Here is a 22500-nt window from a genome sequence, read left to right on the forward strand (position 1 = left end):
GCCAGGAGTCTAGGGGTAGTCTCTACCAGGAGTCTAGAGGTAGTCTCTACCAGGAGTCTAGGGGTAGTCTCTACCAGGAGTCTAGGGGTAGTCTCTACCAGGAGTCTAGGAGTAGTCTCTACCAGGAGTCTAGGGGTAGTCTCTACCAGGAGTCTAGAGGTAGTCTCTACCAGGAGTCTAGGGGTAGTCTCTACCAGGAGTCTAGGGGTAGTCTCTACCAGGAGTCTAGGAGTTGTCTCTACCAGGAGTCTAGGGGTAGTCTCTACCAGGAGTCTAGGGGTAGTCTCTACCAGGAGTCTAGGGGTAGTCTCTGCCAGGAGTCTAGGGGTAGTCTCTGCCAGGAGTCTAGGAGTAGTCTCTACCAGGAGTCTAGGGGTAGTCTCTACCAGGAGTCTAGGGGTAGTCTCTACCAGGAGTCTAGGGGTAGTCTCTACCAGGAGTCTAGGGGTAGTCTCTACCAGGAGTCTAGGGGTAGTCTCTACCAGGAGTCTAGGGGTAGTCTCTACCAGGAGTCTAGGGGTAGTCTCTACCAGGAGTCTAGGAGTAGTCTCTACCAGGAGTCTAGGGGTAGTCTCTACCAGGAGTCTAGGGGTAGTCTCTACCAGGAGTCTAGGAGTAGTCTCTACCAGGAGTCTAGGAGTAGTCTCTACCAGGAGTCTAGGGGTAGTCTCTGCCAGGAGTCTAGGGGTAGTCTCTACCAGGAGTCTAGGGGTAGTCTCTACCAGGAGTCTAGGAGTAGTCTCTACCAGGAGTCTAGGGGTAGTCTCTACCAGGAGTCTAGGGGTAGTCTCTACCAGGAGTCTAGGGGTAGTCTCTACCAGGAGTCTAGGGGTAGTCTTTACCAGGAGTCTAGGAGTAGTCTCTACCAGGAGTCTAGGGGTAGTCTCTACCAGGAGTCTAGGAGTAGTCTCTACCAGGAGTCTAGGAGTAGTCTCTACCAGGAGTCTAGGGGTAGTCTCTGCCAGGAGTCTAGGGGTAGTCTCTACCAGGAGTCTAGGGGTAGTCTCTACCAGGAGTCTAGGGGTAGTCTCTACCAGGAGTCTAGGGGTAGTCTCTACCAGGAGTAGTCTCTACCAGGAGTCTAGGGGTAGTCTCTGCCAGGAGTCTAGGGGTAGTCTCTACCAGGAGTCTAGGGGTAGTCTCTACCAGGAGTCTAGGGGTAGTCTCTACCAGGAGTCTAGGAGTAGTCTCTACCAGGAGTCTAGGAGTAGTCTCTACCAGGAGTCTAGGGGTAGTCTCTGCCAGGAGTCTAGGGGTAGTCTCTACCAGGAGTCTAGGAGTAGTCTCTACCAGGAGTCTAGGGGTAGTCTCTACCAGGAGTCTAGGGGTAGTCTCTACCAGGAGTCTAGGGGTAGTCTCTACCAGGAGTCTAGGGGTAGTCTTTACCAGGAGTCTAGGAGTAGTCTCTACCAGGAGTCTAGGGGTAGTCTCTACCAGGAGTCTAGGGGTAGTCTCTACCAGGAGTCTAGGGGTAGTCTCTACCAGGAGTCTAGGGGTAGTCTCTACCAGGAGTCTAGGGGTAGTCTTTACCAGGAGTCTAGGGGTAGTCTCTACCAGGAGTCTAGGGGTAGTCTCTACCAGGAGTCTAGGGGTAGTCTCTACCAGGAGTCTAGGGGTAGTCTCTACCAGGAGTCTAGGGGTAGTCTCTGCCAGGAGTCTAGGGGTAGTCTCTACCAGGAGTCTAGGGGTAGTCTCTACCAGGAGTCTAGGGGTAGTCTCTACCAGGAGTCTAGGAGTAGTCTCTACCAGGAGTCTAGGAGTAGTCTCTACCAGGAGTCTAGGGGTAGTCTCTGCCAGGAGTCTAGGGGTAGTCTCTACCAGGAGTCTAGGAGTAGTCTCTACCAGGAGTCTAGGGGTAGTCTCTACCAGGAGTCTAGGGGTAGTCTCTACCAGGAGTCTAGGGGTAGTCTTTACCAGGAGTCTAGGAGTAGTCTCTACCAGGAGTCTAGGGGTAGTCTCTACCAGGAGTCTAGGGGTAGTCTCTACCAGGAGTCTAGGGGTAGTCTCTACCAGGAGTCTAGGGGTAGTCTTTACCAGGAGTCTAGGGGTAGTCTCTACCAGGAGTCTAGGGGTAGTCTCTACCAGGAGTCTAGAGGTAGTCTCTACCAGGAGTCTAGGGGTAGTCTCTACCAGGAGTCTAGGGGTAGTCTCTACCAGGAGTCTAGGGGTAGTCTCTACCAGGAGTAGTCTCTACCAGGAGTAGTCTCTACCAAGAGTCTATAACCACAGTCCACCCCCCTCACCCGGCATTGTAGACGCCGCCACGTGCCCTTCTCGGCGTAGCCGGTGGCTGCCAGGTGTCGTCGTCGAGGGGGTACGCGGCGGAGGCCAAGCGAACGTTCGTTCGCGACCGACCGCACGTCAACATCGGCACCATCGGCCACGTGGACCACGGCAAGACCACGCTCACCGCCGCCATCACCAAGGGTGAGCGGGGCGAGAGAGAGGGAGAGGGAGGGAGGGAGAGAGGGAGACGTGGGCTCACCGCACACACGCGGAGAGAGAGGGAGAGTGAGTGGACAGGTGCTCCAAATTGAGGGCAAGCACATTGATTGATTGTGGTTGATGTTAATCTTGCGAAGTGCAGCACCGTCACTCTGTGAAATGCAACAGCGCGTGCGTTTACACGCAGAAATTCTTTCGAGACGCCATTAAGCATGTCGCTGGCTTACACGTGCGGTTACTCTTGAACCCTTTCTCTTGAACCCAAGTCTACTACTTATAAACCATCCTTGTCTTTTTCGTAGGTTTTTTCGGTAAAGTCACGTAGAAAGTAAAATTTAAATAAAAACAAAAATCACGACGTTTCGGTGGCAGCACAAGTCTCCGTCATCAGGTGGGATGATGACGGAGACTTGTGTTGTGTTTATTTTATTTTACTTTCTACGTGACTTTACCGAAAAAACCTAAGAAGATGATTCCTTGCAGTCACGAAAGCTTCAAATCTAGAATTCATCCTTGTCTTTAACAATCACATTTGCACATCACTGTTCGACTATTACTTTAATCCTAAGCTGTATGCCTATCTATACTTACATCGGTATATTACACCCATTATATGTACTGTGTGTGTACAGTATACGTACTGTATCTCGCCATTGTACACCTTGCTACTTTACACGTGTTCTATTCTCAATAGCATTGCAAGTAGTCATACTCTGGGCACATGGGCATGGTTATAGACTAGAGTGTAGTGTATAGTGTATAGTAGTGTAGTGTATAGTAGTGTAGTGTATAGTAGTGTAGTGTATAGTAGTGTAGTGTATAGTGTAGTGTATAGTAGTGTAGTGTATAGTGTAGTGTATAGTGTAGTGTATAGTGTATAGTAGTGTAGTGTATAGTAGTGTAGTGTATAGTAGTGTAGTGTATAGTGTAGTGTATAGTGTAGTGTATAGTAGTGTAGTGTATAGTAGTGTAGTGTATAGTGTAGTGTATAGTAGTGTAGTGTATAGTAGTGTAGTGTATGGTAGTGTAGTGTATAGTGTAGTGTATAGTAGTGTAGTGTATAGTAGTGTAGTGTATAGTAGTGTAGTGTATAGTGTATAGTAGTGTAGTGTATAGTAGTGTAGTGTATAGTAGTGTATAGTGTATAGTAGTGTAGTGTATAGTAGTGTAGTGTATAGTAGTGTAGTGTATAGTAGTGTATAGTGTATAGTAGTGTAGTGTATAGTAGTGTAGTGTATAGTAGTGTAGTGTATAGTGTAGTGTATAGTAGTGTGGTTATAGACTAGACAGTATGAGAGTTAGAGAATTACAATGACAGTAACTGATTGCAGTGCGTCATCCCTTTGCAATGCGCAGTTGCTAAAACGCCTCTAATTGCACATAATCACAAGCGAACAATTCAAAGCCAAGCGTAAAGTCTAGAACAAGTCTAGAACATTTATGTAACGATCAAAAACAACCTTTGGGGGGGGTGTCCTTTACGCGTAGAATGCAACAGCGCGCGTGCGACACGCAGCAATTCTTCCGAGACGCCATTAGCCACGTGGCTGGTTCACACGCGCGCTCATTCGATAACCCTGCCAGCCACCTACAGGCCCGACTCAGTCATCACTTCCTCCTGTACACGTGCGTTGATGCACTGCACAGCGCACCAGGACCTTCACAGAACCACACTTGACTCCCTTGCTGCACAAGGATACAATTAAAAGAGTGATCCATTCCTAATGTGCCACACACACAGACTCGTCACACAGAGAGACACATAGACTCACCACACAGAGACCCATAGACTCACCACACAGAGACCCATAGACTCACCACACAGAGACCCACAGACTCACCACTCAGAGACCCATAGACTCACCACACAGAGACCCATAGACTCACCACACAGAGACCCATAGACTCACCACACAGAGACCCACAGACTCACCACACAGAGACCCATAGACTCACCACACAGAGACCCATAGACTCACCACACAGAGACCCACAGACTCACCACACAGAGACCCATAGACTCATCACACACACAGCCACAGACTCATCACTCACACAGCCACAGACTCATCACACACACAGCCACAGACTCATCACACACATAGCCACAGACTCATCACTCACATAGCCACAGACTCATCACACACATAGCCACAGACTCATCACTCACACAGCCACAGACTCATCACTCACACAGCCACAGACTCATCACACACATAGCCACAGACTCATCACTCACATAGCCACAGACTCATCACACACATAGCCACAGACTCATCACACACACAGCCACAGACTCATCACACACATAGCCACAGACTCATCACACACACAGCCACAGACTCATCACACACACAGCCACAGACTCATCACACACACAGCCACAGACTCATCACACACATAGCCACATACTCATCACTCACACAGCCACAGACTCATCACACACACAGCCACAGACTCATCACACACATAGCCACAGACTCATCACTCACACAGCCACAGACTCATCACACACACAGCCACAGACTCATCACACACACAGCCACAGACTCATCACACACATAGCCACAGACTCATCACTCACACAGCCACAGACTCATCACACACACAGCCACAGACTCATCACACACATAGCCACATACTCACCACTCACATAGCCACAGACTCATCACACACATAGCCACAGACTCATCACTCACACAGCCACATACTCACCACTCACATAGCCACAGACTCATCACACACACAGCCACAGACTCATCACACACACAGCCACAGACTCATCACACACATAGCCACAGACTCATCACACACACAGCCACAGACTCATCACACACACAGCCACAGACTCATCACTCACACAGCCACAGACTCATCACACACATAGCCACAGACTCATCACTCACACAGCCACAGACTCATCACTCACACAGCCACAGACTCATCACTCACACAGCCACAGACTCATCACACACACAGCCACAGACTCATCACTCACACAGCCACAGACTCATCACACACACAGCCACAGACTCATCACACACACAGCCACAGACTCATCACACACACAGCCACAGACTCACCACACACACAGCCACAGACTCATCACACACATAGCCACAGACTCATCACTCACACAGCCACAGACTCATCACACACATAGCCACAGACTCACCACTCACACAGCCACAGACTCATCACTCACACAGCCACAGACTCACCACACACACAGCCACAGACTCATCACACACACAGCCACAGACTCACCACTCACACAGCCACAGACTCATCACACACATAGCCACAGACTCACCACACACACAGCCACAGACTCATCACACACACAGCCACAGACTCATCACTCACATAGCCACAGACTCACCACACACACAGCCACAGACTCACCACTCACACAGCCACAGACTCATCACACACATAGCCACAGACTCACCACACACATAGCCACAGACTCATCACACACACAGCCACAGACTCATCACACACACAGCCACAGACTCACCACACACACAGCCACAGACTCATCACACACACAGCCACAGACTCATCACTCACACAGCCACAGACTCACCACTCACACAGCCACAGACGCATCACACACACAGCCACAGACTCATCACACACACAGCCACAGACTCATCACACACACAGCCACAGACTCATCACACACATAGCCACAGACTCACCACTCACACAGCCACAGACTCATCACACACACAGCCACAGACTCATCACACACACAGCCACAGACTCATCACACACACAGCCACAGACTCATCACACACACAGCCACAGACTCATCACACACACAGCCACAGACTCATCACACACACAGACTCATCACACACACAGCCACAGACTCATCACACACATAGCCACAGACTCATCACTCACACAGCCACAGACTCATCACTCACATAGCCACAGACTCATCACTCACATAGCCACAGACTCATCACTCACATAGCCACAGACTCATCACTCACACAGCCACAGACTCATCACTCACATAGCCACAGACTCATCACACACACAGACTCATCACTCACACAGCCACAGACTCACCACTCACACAGCCACAGACTCATCACTCACATAGCCACAGACTCATCACACACACAGCCACAGACTCATCACACACACAGACTCATCACTCACACAGCCACAGACTCATCACTCACACAGCCACAGACTCATCACTCACACAGCCACAGACTCATCACTCACACAGCCACAGACTCATCACTCACATAGCCACAGACTCATCACTCACACAGCCACAGACTCATCACTCACATAGCCACAGACTCATCACTCACATAGCCACAGACTCATCACTCACACAGCCACAGACTCATCACTCACATAGCCACAGACTCATCACACACATAGCCACAGACTCATCACACACACAGCCACAGACTCATCACACACACAGCCACAGACTCATCACTCACACAGCCACAGACTCATCACTCACACAGCCACAGACTCATCACACACATAGCCACAGACTCATCACACACACAGCCACAGACTCATCACACACATAGCCACAGACTCATCACTCACACAGCCACAGACTCATCACTCACATAGCCACAGACTCATCACACACACAGCCACAGACTCATCACACACATAGCCACAGACTCATCACTCACACAGCCACAGACTCATCACACACATAGCCACAGACTCATCACACACATAGCCACAGACTCATCACTCACATAGCCACAGACTCATCACTCACATAGCCACAGACTCATCACACACACAGCCACAGACTCATCACACACACAGCCACAGACTCATCACTCACATAGCCACAGACTCATCACACACACAGCCACAGACTCATCACACACACAGCCACAGACTCATCACACACACAGCCACAGACTCATCACTCACACAGCCACAGACTCATCACTCACACAGCCACAGACTCATCACTCACACAGCCACAGACTCATCACTCACACAGCCACAGACTCATCACACACACAGCCACAGACTCATCACTCACATAGCCACAGACTCATCACTCACATAGCCACAGACTCATCACACACACAGCCACAGACTCATCACACACACAGCCACAGACTCATCACTCACATAGCCACAGACTCATCACACACACAGCCACAGACTCATCACACACACAGCCACAGACTCATCACTCACACAGCCACAGACTCATCACTCACAGAGCCACAGACTCATCACTCACACAGCCACAGACTCATCACTCACACAGCCACAGACTCATCACTCACATAGCCACAGACTCATCACACACACAGCCACAGACTCATCACTCACACAGCCACAGACTCATCACACACACAGCCACAGACTCATCACTCACACAGCCACAGACTCATCACTCACACAGCCACAGACTCACCACTCACAGAGCCACAGACTCATCACTCACATAGCCACAGACTCATCACACACACAGACTCATCACACACACAGCCACAGACTCATCACACACACAGCCACAGACTCATCACTCACACAGCCACAGACTCATCACTCACACAGCCACAGACTCATCACACACACAGCCACAGACTCATCACTCACACAGCCACAGACTCATCACTCACACAGCCACAGACTCATCACACACACAGCCACAGACTCATCACACACACAGCCACAGACTCATCACACACATAGCCACAGACTCATCACTCACACAGCCACAGACTCATCACACACACAGCCACAGACTCATCACACACCACAGACTCATCACTCACACAGCCACAGACTCATCACACACACAGCCACAGACTCATCACACACACAGCCACAGACTCATCACACACACAGCCACAGACTCATCACACACACAGCCACAGACTCACCACTCACACAGCCACAGACTCATCACTCACACAGCCACAGACTCATCACACACACAGCCACAGACTCATCACACACACAGCCACAGACTCATCACACACACAGCCACAGACTCATCACACACACAGCCACAGACTCATCACACACATAGCCACAGACTCATCACACACACAGCCACAGACTCATCACACACACAGCCACAGACTCATCACACACATAGCCACAGACTCATCACACACACAGACTCATCACTCACATAGCCACAGACTCATCACACACACAGCCACAGACTCATCACACACATAGCCACAGACTCATCACTCACATAGCCACAGACTCATCACACACACAGCCACAGACTCATCACTCACACAGCCACAGACTCATCACACACACAGCCACAGACTCATCACTCACATAGCCACAGACTCATCACACACACAGCCACAGACTCATCACTCACATAGCCACAGACTCATCACACACACAGCCACAGACTCATCACTCACACAGCCACAGACTCATCACTCACATAGCCACAGACTCATCACACACACAGCCACAGACTCATCACACACAGCCACAGACTCATCACACACACAGCCACAGACTCATCACACACACAGCCACAGACTCATCACACACATAGCCACAGACTCATCACACACACAGCCACAGACTCATCACTCACACATAGCCACAGACTCATCACTCACACAGCCACAGACTCATCACTCACACATAGCCACAGACTCATCACTCACATAGCCACAGACTCATCACACACACAGCCACAGACTCATCACTCACACAGCCACAGACTCATCACACACATAGCCACAGACTCATCACTCACATAGCCACAGACTCATCACTCACATAGCCACAGACTCATCACACACACAGCCACAGACTCATCACTCACACAGCCACAGACTCATCACTCACATAGCCACAGACTCATCACTCACATAGCCACAGACTCATCACACACACAGCCACAGACTCATCACTCACACAGCCACAGACTCATCACTCACATAGCCACAGACTCATCACTCACATAGCCACAGACTCATCACACACATAGCCACAGACTCATCACTCACATAGCCACAGACTCATCACTCACATAGCCACAGACTCATCACTCACACAGCCACAGACTCACCACTCACACAGCCACAGACTCATCACTCACACAGCCACAGACTCATCACACACATAGCCACAGACTCATCACACACACAGCCACAGACTCATCACTCACACAGCCACAGACTCATCACTCACACAGCCACAGACTCATCACACACATAGCCACAGACTCATCACTCACACAGCCACAGACTCATCACACACACAGCCACAGACTCATCACTCACACAGCCACAGACTCATCACTCACACAGCCACAGACTCATCACACACACAGCCACAGACTCATCACTCACATAGCCACAGACTCATCACACACACAGCCACAGACTCATCACACACACAGCCACAGACTCATCACTCACACAGCCACAGACTCATCACACACACAGCCACAGACTCATCACACACACAGCCACAGACTCATCACTCACACAGCCACAGACTCATCACTCACACAGCCACAGACTCATCACTCACACAGCCACAGACTCATCACACACACAGCCACAGACTCATCACTCACATAGCCACAGACTCATCACTCACACAGCCACAGACTCATCACTCACACAGCCACAGACTCATCACTCACATAGCCACAGACTCATCACTCACATAGCCACAGACTCACCACTCACACAGCCACAGACTCATCACTCACACAGCCACAGACTCATCACTCACATAGCCACAGACTCATCACACACACAGCCACAGACTCATCACACACACAGCCACAGACTCATCACTCACACAGCCACAGACTCATCACTCACATAGCCACAGACTCATCACACACACAGCCACAGACTCATCACACACATAGCCACAGACTCATCACACACACAGCCACAGACTCATCACTCACATAGCCACAGACTCATCACTCACACAGCCACAGACTCATCACACACATAGCCACAGACTCACCACACACATAGCCACAGACTCATCACTCACATAGCCACAGACTCATCACACACACAGCCACAGACTCATCACACACACAGCCACAGACTCATCACACACACAGCCACAGACTCATCACACACATAGCCACAGACTCATCACACACACAGCCACAGACTCATCACTCACACAGCCACAGACTCACCACTCACACAGCCACAGACTCATCACTCACACAGCCACAGACTCATCACACACACAGCCACAGACTCATCACACACATAGCCACAGACTCATCACTCACACAGCCACAGACTCATCACACACACAGCCACAGACTCATCACACACACAGCCACAGACTCATCACTCACACAGCCACAGACTCATCACTCACACAGCCACAGACTCACCACTCACACAGCCACAGACTCATCACTCACATAGCCACAGACTCATCACACACACAGCCACAGACTCATCACACACACAGCCACAGACTCATCACACACACAGCCACAGACTCACCACTCACACAGCCACAGACTCATCACTCACACAGCCACAGACTCATCACACACACAGCCACAGACTCATCACACACATAGCCACAGACTCATCACACACACAGCCACAGACTCATCACACACATAGCCACAGACTCATCACACACACAGCCACAGACTCATCACACACACAGCCACAGACTCATCACACACACAGCCACAGACTCATCACTCACACAGCCACAGACTCATCACACACACAGCCACAGACTCACCACACACACAGCCACAGACTCATCACACACATAGCCACAGACTCACCACACACACAGCCACAGACCCATCACACACACAGCCACAGACTCACCACACACACAGCCACAGACCCATCACACACACAGCCACAGACTCATCACACACACAGCCACAGACTCACCACACACACAGCCACAGACTCATCACACACATAGCCACAGACTCACCACACACACAGCCACAGACTCATCACACACACAGCCACAGACTCACCACACACACAGCCACAGACCCATCACACACACAGCCACAGACTCATCACACACATAGCCACAGACTCACCACTCACACAGCCACAGACCCATCACACACACAGCCACAGACTCACCACACACACAGCCACAGACTCATCACTCACACAGCCACAGACTCATCACACACATAGCCACAGACCCATCACACACACAGCCACAGACTCATCACACACACAGCCACAGACTCACCACTCACACAGCCACAGACCCATCACACACACAGCCACAGACTCACCACACACACAGCCACAGACTCATCACTCACACAGCCACAGACTCATCACACACATAGCCACAGACCCATCACACACACAGCCACAGACTCATCACACACACAGCCACAGACTCATCACACACACAGCCACAGACTCATCACTCACATAGCCACAGACTCATCACACACATAGCCACAGACTCATCACACACACAGCCACAGACTCATCACACACATAGCCACAGACTCATCACACACATAGCCACAGACTCATCACACACACAGCCACAGACTCATCACACACAGCCACAGACTCATCACTCACACAGCCACAGACTCATCACACACACAGCCACAGACTCATCACACACACAGCCACAGACTCATCACACACACAGCCACAGACTCACCACTCACACAGCCACAGACTCATCACACACAGCCACAGACTCATCACACACACAGCCACAGACTCATCACACACACAGCCACAGACTCATCACACACACAGCCACAGACTCATCACACACACAGCCACAGACTCATCACTCACACAGCCACAGACTCATCACACACACAGCCACAGACTCATCACTCACATAGCCACAGACTCATCACACACATAGCCACAGACTCATCACACACATAGCCACAGACTCACCACACACACATAGCCACAGACTCATCACTCACAGAGCCACAGACTCATCACTCACATAGCCACAGACTCATCACTCACACAGCCACAGACTCATCACACACATAGCCACAGACTCACCACACACACAGCCACAGACCCATCACACACACAGCCACAGACTCATCACACACATAGCCACAGACTCACCACTCACACAGCCACAGACCCATCACACACACAGCCACAGACTCACCACACACACAGCCACAGACTCATCACTCACACAGCCACAGACTCATCACACACATAGCCACAGACCCATCACACACACAGCCACAGACTCATCACACACACAGCCACAGACTCACCACTCACACAGCCACAGACCCATCACACACACAGCCACAGACTCACCACACACACAGCCACAGACTCATCACTCACACAGCCACAGACTCATCACACACATAGCCACAGACCCATCACACACACAGCCACAGACTCATCACACACACAGCCACAGACTCATCACTCACATAGCCACAGACTCATCACACACATAGCCACAGACTCATCACACACACAGCCACAGACTCATCACACACATAGCCACAGACTCATCACACACATAGCCACAGACTCATCACACACACAGCCACAGACTCATCACACACAGCCACAGACTCATCACTCACACAGCCACAGACTCATCACACACACAGCCACAGACTCATCACACACACAGCCACAGACTCATCACACACACAGCCACAGACTCACCACTCACACAGCCACAGACTCATCACACACAGCCACAGACTCATCACACACACAGCCACAGACTCATCACACACACAGCCACAGACTCATCACACACACAGCCACAGACTCATCACACACACAGCCACAGACTCATCACACACACAGCCACAGACTCATCACTCACACAGCCACAGACTCATCACACACATAGCCACAGACTCATCACACACACAGCCACAGACTCATCACACACACAGCCACAGACTCACCACTCACACAGCCACAGACTCATCACTCACACAGCCACAGACTCATCACACACATAGCCACAGACTCATCACACACACAGCCACAGACTCATCACTCACACAGCCACAGACTCACCACTCACACAGCCACAGACTCACCACACACACAGCCACAGACTCACCACTCACACAGCCACAGACTCATCACTCACATAGCCACAGACTCACCACTCACACAGCCACAGACTCATCACTCACACAGCCACAGACTCATCACACACACAGCCACAGACTCACCACTCACACAGCCACAGACTCACCACACACACAGCCACAGACTCATCACTCACACAGCCACAGACTCATCACTCACACAGCCACAGACTCATCACACACACAGCCACAGACTCATCACACACACAGCCACAGACTCATCATTCACACAGCCACAGACTCATCACACACACAGCCACAGACTCATCACACACACAGCCACAGACTCATCACTCACACAGCCACAGACTCATCACACACACAGCCACAGACTCATCACTCACATAGCCACAGACTCATCACACACACAGCCACAGACTCATCACACACATAGCCACAGACTCATCACTCACATAGCCACAGACTCATCACACACATAGCCACAGACTCATCACACACACAGCCACAGACTCATCACTCACACAGCCACAGACTCATCACACACACAGCCACAGACTCATCACTCACACAGCCACAGACTCATCACTCACACAGCCACAGACTCACCACTCACATAGCCACAGACTCATCACACACACAGCCACAGACTCACCACACACACAGCCACAGACTCATCACACACACAGCCACAGACTCATCACTCACACAGCCACAGACTCATCACACACACAGCCACAGACTCATCACTCACACAGCCACAGACTCATCACACACATAGCCACAGACTCATCACACACACAGCCACAGACTCATCACACACACAGCCACAGACTCATCACTCACATAGCCACAGACTCATCACACACACAGCCACAGACTCATCACACACACAGCCACAGACTCATCACACACACAGCCACAGACTCATCACTCACATAGCCACAGACTCATCACACACACAGCCACAGACTCATCACTCACACAGCCACAGACTCATCACTCACATAGCCACAGACTCATCACTCACACAGCCACAGACTCATCACACACACAGCCACAGACTCATCACTCACACAGCCACAGACTCATCACACACACAGCCACAGACTCATCACTCACACACAGCCACAGACTCATCACTCACACAGCCACAGACTCATCACTCACACAGCCACAGACTCATCACACACATAGCCACAGACTCATCACACACACAGCCACAGACTCACCACACACATAGCCACAGACTCATCACACACACAGCCACAGACTCATCACTCACACAGCCACAGACTCATCACACACACAGCCACAGACTCATCACACACACAGCCACAGACTCATCACACACACAGCCACAGACTCACCACACACACAGCCACAGACTCATCACTCACATAGCCACAGACTCACCACACACACAGCCACAGACTCATCACTCACACAGCCACAGACTCATCACACACACAGCCACAGACTCACCACACACACAGCCACAGACTCATCACACACATAGCCACAGACTCACCACACACACAGCCACAGACTCACCACTCACACAGCCACAGACTCACCACACACACAGCCACAGACTCATCACTCACACAGCCACAGACTCATCACACACATAGCCACAGACTCATCACTCACACAGCCACAGACTCACCACACACACAGCCACAGACTCATCACACACATAGCCACAGACTCACCACACACACAGCCACAGACTCACCACTCACACAGCCACAGACTCACCACACACACAGCCACAGACTCATCACTCACACAGCCACAGACTCATCACACACACAGCCACAGACTCATCACTCACACAGCCACAGACTCATCACACACACAGCCACAGACTCATCACTCACACAGCCACAGACTCATCACACACACAGCCACAGACTCATCACTCACACAGCCACAGACTCATCACACACACAGCCACAGACTCATCACTCACACAGCCACAGACTCATCACACACACAGCCACAGACTCACCACACACACAGCCACAGACTCATCACTCACACAGCCACAGACTCATCACACACACAGCCACAGACTCATCACACACACAGCCACAGACTCAACACACACATAGCCACAGACTCATCACACACATAGCCACAGACTCACCACTCACACAGCCACAGACTCATCACTCACACAGCCACAGACTCATCACTCACATAGCCACAGACTCATCACACACATAGCCACAGACTCACCACACACACAGCCACAGACTCATCACTCACACAGCCACAGACTCATCACACACATAGCCACAGACTCATCACACACATAGCCACAGACTCATCACACACACAGCCACAGACTCATCACACACACAGCCACAGACTCATCACACACATAGCCACAGACTCATCACACACACAGCCACAGACTCATCACACACACAGCCACAGACTCATCACTCACACAGCCACAGACTCATCACACACATAGCCACAGACTCATCACACACACAGCCACAGACTCATCACACACATAGCCACAGACTCATCACACACACAGCCACAGACTCATCACACACATAGCCACAGACTCATCACACACACAGCCACAGACTCATCACACACATAGCCACAGACTCATCACTCACATAGCCACAGACTCATCACACACACAGCCACAGACTCATCACTCACACAGCCACAGACTCATCACACACACAGCCACAGACTCATCACTCACATAGCCACAGACTCACCACACACACAGCCACAGACTCATCACACACACAGCCACAGACTCATCACACACATAGCCACAGACTCATCACACACACAGCCACAGACTCATCACTCACATAGCCACAGACTCATCACACACACAGCCACAGACTCATCACACACACAGCCACAGACTCATCACACACACAGCCACAGACTCATCACTCACACAGCCACAGACTCATCACACACACAGCCACAGACTCATCACACACACAGCCACAGACTCATCACACACACAGCCACAGACTCATCACACACACAGCCACAGACTCATCACACACACAGCCACAGACTCATCACACACATAGCCACAGACTCATCACACACACAGCCACAGACTCATCACACACACAGCCACAGACTCATCACACACACAGCCACAGACTCATCACACACACAGCCACAGACTCATCACTCACATAGCCACAGACTCATCACTCACACAGCCACAGACTCATCACTCACACAGCCACAGACTCATCACTCACATAGCCACAGACTCATCACTCACATAGCCACAGACTCATCACTCACACAGCCACAGACTCATCACTCACACAGCCACAGACTCATCACTCACACAGCCACAGACTCATCACTCACATAGCCACAGACTCATCACACACATAGCCACAGACTCATCACACACATAGCCACAGACTCATCACACACACAGCCACAGACTCATCACACACACAGCCACAGACTCATCACACACACAGCCACAGACTCATCACTCACACAGCCACAGACTCATCACACACACAGCCACAGACTCATCACACACACAGCCACAGACTCACCACACACACAGCCACAGACTCATCACTCACACAGCCACAGACTCATCACACACACAGCCACAGACTCATCACTCACACAGCCACAGACTCATCACACACACAGCCACAGACTCATCACTCACACAGCCACAGACTCATCACTCACACAGCCACAGACTCATCACTCACATAGCCACAGACTCATCACACACATAGCCACAGACTCATCACACACATAGCCACAGACTCATCACACACACAGCCACAGACTCATCACACACACAGCCACAGACTCATCACACACACAGCCACAGACTCATCACTCACACAGCCACAGACTCATCACACACACAGCCACAGACTCATCACACACATAGCCACAGACTCACCACACACACAGCCACAGACTCATCACTCACACAGCCACAGACTCATCACACACACAGCCACAGACTCATCACACACACAGCCACAGACTCATCACTCACACAGCCACAGACTCATCACACACACAGCCACAGACTCACCACACACACAGCCACAGACTCATCACACACATAGCCACAGACTCATCACTCACACAGCCACAGACTCATCACTCACACAGCCACAGACTCATCACACACATAGCCACAGACTCATCACACACACAGCCACAGACTCATCACTCACACAGCCACAGACTCACCACTCACATAGCCACAGACTCATCACACACATAGCCACAGACTCATCACACACACAGCCACAGACTCATCACACACACAGCCACAGACTCATCACACACACAGCCACAGACTCATCACTCACACAGAGACCCACAGACTCACCACACAGAGACCCACAGACTCACCACACAGAGACCCACAGACTCACCACACAGAGACCCACAGACTCATCACACAGAGACCCACAGACTCACCACACAGAGACCCACAGACTCACCACACAGAGACCCACAGACTCACCACACAGAGACCCACAGACTCACCACACAGAGAGACCCACAGACTCACCACACAGAGAGACCCACAGACTCATCACACAGAGAGACCCACAGACTCACCACACAGAGACCCACAGACTCATCACACAGAGACCCACAGACTCACCACACAGAGAGACCCACAGACTCACCACACAGAGACCCACAGACTCACCACACAGAGACCCACAGACTCACCACACAGAGACCCACAGACTCACCACACAGAGACCCACAGACTCACCACACAGAGAGACCCACAGACTCACCACACAGAGACCCACAGACTCACCACACAGAGACCCACAGACTCACCACACAGAGACTCACAGACTCACCACACAGAGACCCACAGACTCACCACACAGAGACCCACAGACTCACCACACAGAGACCCACAGACTCACCACACAGAGAGACCCACAGACTCACCACTCAGAGACCCACAGACTCACCACACAGAGACCCACAGACTCACCACTCAGAGACCCACAGACTCACCACTCAGAGACCCACAGACTCACCACTCAGAGACCGATAAACTCCCCACAGAGAGACCCATAGACTCACTACTACCCATGCCCCCCCACTCTACCCTCCCCCCCCCACTCTACCCCCCACTCTACCCCCCCACTCTACCCCCCCCCCCACTCTACCCCCCACTCTACCCCCCCCCACTCTACCCCCCCCCACTCTACCCCCCACTCTACCCCCCACTCTACCCCCCACTCTACCCCCCCCCCCCCCACTCTACCCCGCAGTGCTGGCTGAGTCGGGAGCGGCGCGCTTCAAGAAGTACGAGGAGATTGACAACGCTCCGGAGGAGAAGGCCCGGGGCATCACCATCAACGCGTCGCACGTGGAGTACTCCACCGCGTCACGCCACTACGCTCACACGGACTGCCCGGGGCACGCGGACTACGTCAAGGTGGGACTCCTGGTAGAGACTACTCCTGGTAGAGACTCCTGGTTGTTGTTTCGGTCGTAGTTCCGTTCCAGTCGTAGTTCCGTTTCAGTCGTGGTTCCGTTTCTGTCGTGGTTCCGTTTCGGTCGTGGTTCCGTTTCTGTCGTAGTTCCGTTTCAGTCGTAGTTCCGTTTCTGTCGTAGTTCCGTTTCTGTCGTAGTTCCGTTTCTGTCGTGGTTCCGTTTCTGTCGTGGTTCCGTTTCTGTCGTGGTTCCGTTTCGGTCGTGGTTCCGTTTCTGTCGTAGTTCCGTTTCTGTCGTAGTTCCGTTTGGGTCGTGGTTCCGTTTCTGTCGTGGTTCCGTTTCGGTCGTGGTTCCGTTTCTGTCGTGGTTCCGTTTCGGTCGTGGTTCCGTTTCGGTCGTGGTTCCGTTTCTGTCGTAGTTCCGTTTGGGTCGTGGTTCCGTTTCTGTCGTGGTTCCGTTTCGGTCGTGGTTCCGTTTCTGTCGTAGTTCCGTTTGGGTCGTGGTTCCGTTTCTGTCGTAGTTCCGTTTCTGTCGTGGTTCCGTTTCGGTCGTGGTTCCGTTTCTGTCGTAGTTCCGTTTCTGTCGTAGTTCCGTTTCTGTCGTAGTTCCGTTTCTGTCGTGGTTCCGTTTCGGTCGTGGTTCCGTTTCTGTCGTAGTTCCGTTCTGGTCGTGTTTGTTGTCCCCCCCCTCAATCCCGCTCCCTCGGCTCGCCCCGCTTTGCGTCGCGACCCCTGGGTTTGTTCCCACCCGCCCGCCCGCCGTGTCCACGCAGAACATGATAACGGGCACGGCGCAGATGGACGGCTGCATCCTCGTGGTGGCCGCCACCGACGGACAGATGCCTCAGACGCGGGAACACCTGCTACTCGCCAAGCAGGTGAAGTACGGCCACGCGGACACACGCACAGACACATGCACGCGCACACACACACACCAGTACACACACGCACACACGCACGCACACAGACGCACGCACACCAGTACACACGCACGCACACACACACCAGTACACACACGCACACACACACGCACACAGACGCACGCACACCAGTACACACGCACACACACACACACCAGTACACACACGCACACACGCACGCACACAGACGCACGCACACCAGTACACACGCACGCACACACACACCAGTACACACACGCACACAGACGCACGCACACCAGTACGCACACACGCACGCACACACACACACACCAGTACACACACGCACACACACGCACACACACACACACACCAGTACGCACACACGCACGCGCACGCACACACACAGACAGCAACAACAACCGCCATTCGCCACTAAGTGGCGGTGACGTCACCACGACGCTTGTGCCAGGCCACGTGCACCTTGAGGCTGCCACGTGAAGTGTCGAACGCCCGCTGGCAGGAGGTCTCGGGGCAGACCCAGCAGGTGCCATGGGTTGTACTGCTGTGCCAGGCTAGGTGCATGAGGAGGTCACGGGGCAGACCCAGCAGGTGCCACGGGTCGACTGACCGAGATGACCGAGATGACTGGCTGATGCACCACCTGTGCCCCCTACTGTGCCAACTTGCTGTGCTTTAGCCACCCGGCGCTCCGCTCGTTGTTGTGAGCGTCGCTCCTCCGCCCTCCGTTGTTGTTGGAGGGCGACTGCCTCCAACTGCCCAGTAGCGTCCTTCACGAGCCTCCTCCTCCACTGAGGCCGATCTTGACACCGCTGATACCAGACACACACACGCACACACACCAGTACCCACGCGCGTACAGTGCGTTCTATAAACGTCTACACATCCCTCGGCACTAGGCGAGAGAGATTGAACATTTCTCCCTCCCTCTCTGTGTGTGTGTGCGTGCGTGCGTGCATCTCTGCTTCCGGCACACAGATTGGCATCGAACACGTGGTGGTGTTTGTGAACAAGGCCGACCAGGTTGACCAGGAGATGTTGGAGCTGGTGGAACTGGAGATCAGGGAACTACTCTCCGAGTTTGGATACGACAGCGACGGCACCCCGGTCATCACCGGATCGGCGCTCTGCGCGATGGAGGTGAGGAGAAGGGGGCGTGGTAGGCGGGTAGGGGGGGCGGAATGTTGTATAGAGCTTCCGTGGAGGGGGTGGAACTGGAGGTTAAGGAAGTAGAGCTTAGGGAACTTCTCTACTAGTTTAGCTACGATGGTGACACCACCTCGACCGGATCGGCGCTCTGCGCGATGGAGGTGAGGGGAAGGGGGTGGGGGGGGTGGGTGGTGGGGGAATGTTGTATAGAGTTTCTGTGGAGGGGGTGGAACTGGAGGTTAAGGAAGTAGAGCTTAGGGAACTGCTCTACGAGTTTGGCTACGATGGTGACACCACCTCGTCTGGATCGGGGCTCTGCGCGATGGAGATGAGGGGAAGGGGGCGTGGTAGGCGGGTAGGGGGCGGAATGTTGTATAGAGTTTCTGTGGAGGGGGTGGAACTGGAGGTTAAGGAAGTAGAGCTTAGGGAACTTCTCTACTAGTTTAGCTACGATGGTGACACCACCTCGACCGGATCGGCGCTCTGCGCGATGGAGGTGAGGGGAAGGGGGTGGGGGGGGTGGGTGGTGGGGGAATGTTGTATAGAGCTTCCGTGGAGGGGGTGGAACTGGAGGTTAAGGAAGTAGAGCTTAGGGAACTTCTCTACGAGTTTAGCTACGATGGTGACACCACCTCGACCGGATCGGCGCTCTGCGCGATGGAGGTGAGGAGAAGGGGGCGTGGTAGGCGGGTGGGGGGGGGCGGAATGTTGTATAGAGTTTCTGTGGAGGGGGTGGAACTGGAGGTTAAGGAAGTAGAGCTTAGGGAACTTCTCTACTAGTTTAGCTACGATGGTGACACCACCTCGACCGGATCGGCGCTCTGCGCGATGGAGGTGAGGAGAAGGGGGCGTGGTAGGCGGGTAGGGGGGGCGGAATGTTGTATAGAGTTTCTGTGGAGGGGGTGGAACTGGAGGTTAAGGAAGTAGAGCTTAGGGAACTTCTCTACTAGTTTAGCTACGATGGTGACACCACCTCGACCGGATCGGCGCTCTGTGCGATGGAGGTGAGGGGAAGGGGGTGGGGGGGTGGGTGGTGGGGGAATGTTGTATAGAGTCTTTGTGGAGGGGGTGGAACTGGAGGTTAAGGAAGTAGAGCTTAGGGAACTACTCTACGAGTTTGGCTACGATGACGACACCACCTCGACTGGATCGGCGCTCTGTGCGATGGAGGTGAGGAGAAGGGGGTGTGGTAGGCGTGTAGGGGGGGAATGTTGTATAGAGTTTCTGTGTGTGTCTCTGTGTGTGTCTGTGTGTGTATCTGTGTGTGTCTCTGTGTGTGTATCTCTGTGTGTGTATCTCTGTGTGTGTCTCTGTGTGTCTCTCTGTGTGTGTCTCTCTGTGTGTGTCTCTCTGTGTGTGTCTGTGTGTGTCTCTGTGTGTGTCTCTGTGTGTGTCTCTGTGTGTGTCTCTGTGTGTGTGTCTGTGTGTGTCTCTGTGTGTGTATCTCTGTGTATGT

The 22500-nt window shown here is 52.4% G+C and overlaps 1 protein-coding gene across 1 annotated transcript in view; it reads left to right on the forward strand.

Moving 5' to 3' along the window:
* Positions 1-22500, forward strand: part of LOC144952951 (sodium- and chloride-dependent GABA transporter 1-like) — a 71291-nt gene that overhangs the window by 5090 nt on the left and 43701 nt on the right. Inside the window, 4 exon segments of the mRNA XM_078883438.1 lie at positions 2256-2427; positions 18832-18998; positions 19770-19874; positions 20874-21035. Of these exon segments, the coding sequence (XP_078739564.1) occupies positions 2256-2427; positions 18832-18998; positions 19770-19874; positions 20874-21035 (606 nt within the window).

The sequence above is a fragment of the Lampetra fluviatilis genome, chromosome 71 (assembly GCF_964198595.1).
Source record: "Lampetra fluviatilis chromosome 71, kcLamFluv1.1, whole genome shotgun sequence".
Classification (NCBI taxonomy): domain Eukaryota; kingdom Metazoa; phylum Chordata; class Hyperoartia; order Petromyzontiformes; family Petromyzontidae; genus Lampetra; species Lampetra fluviatilis.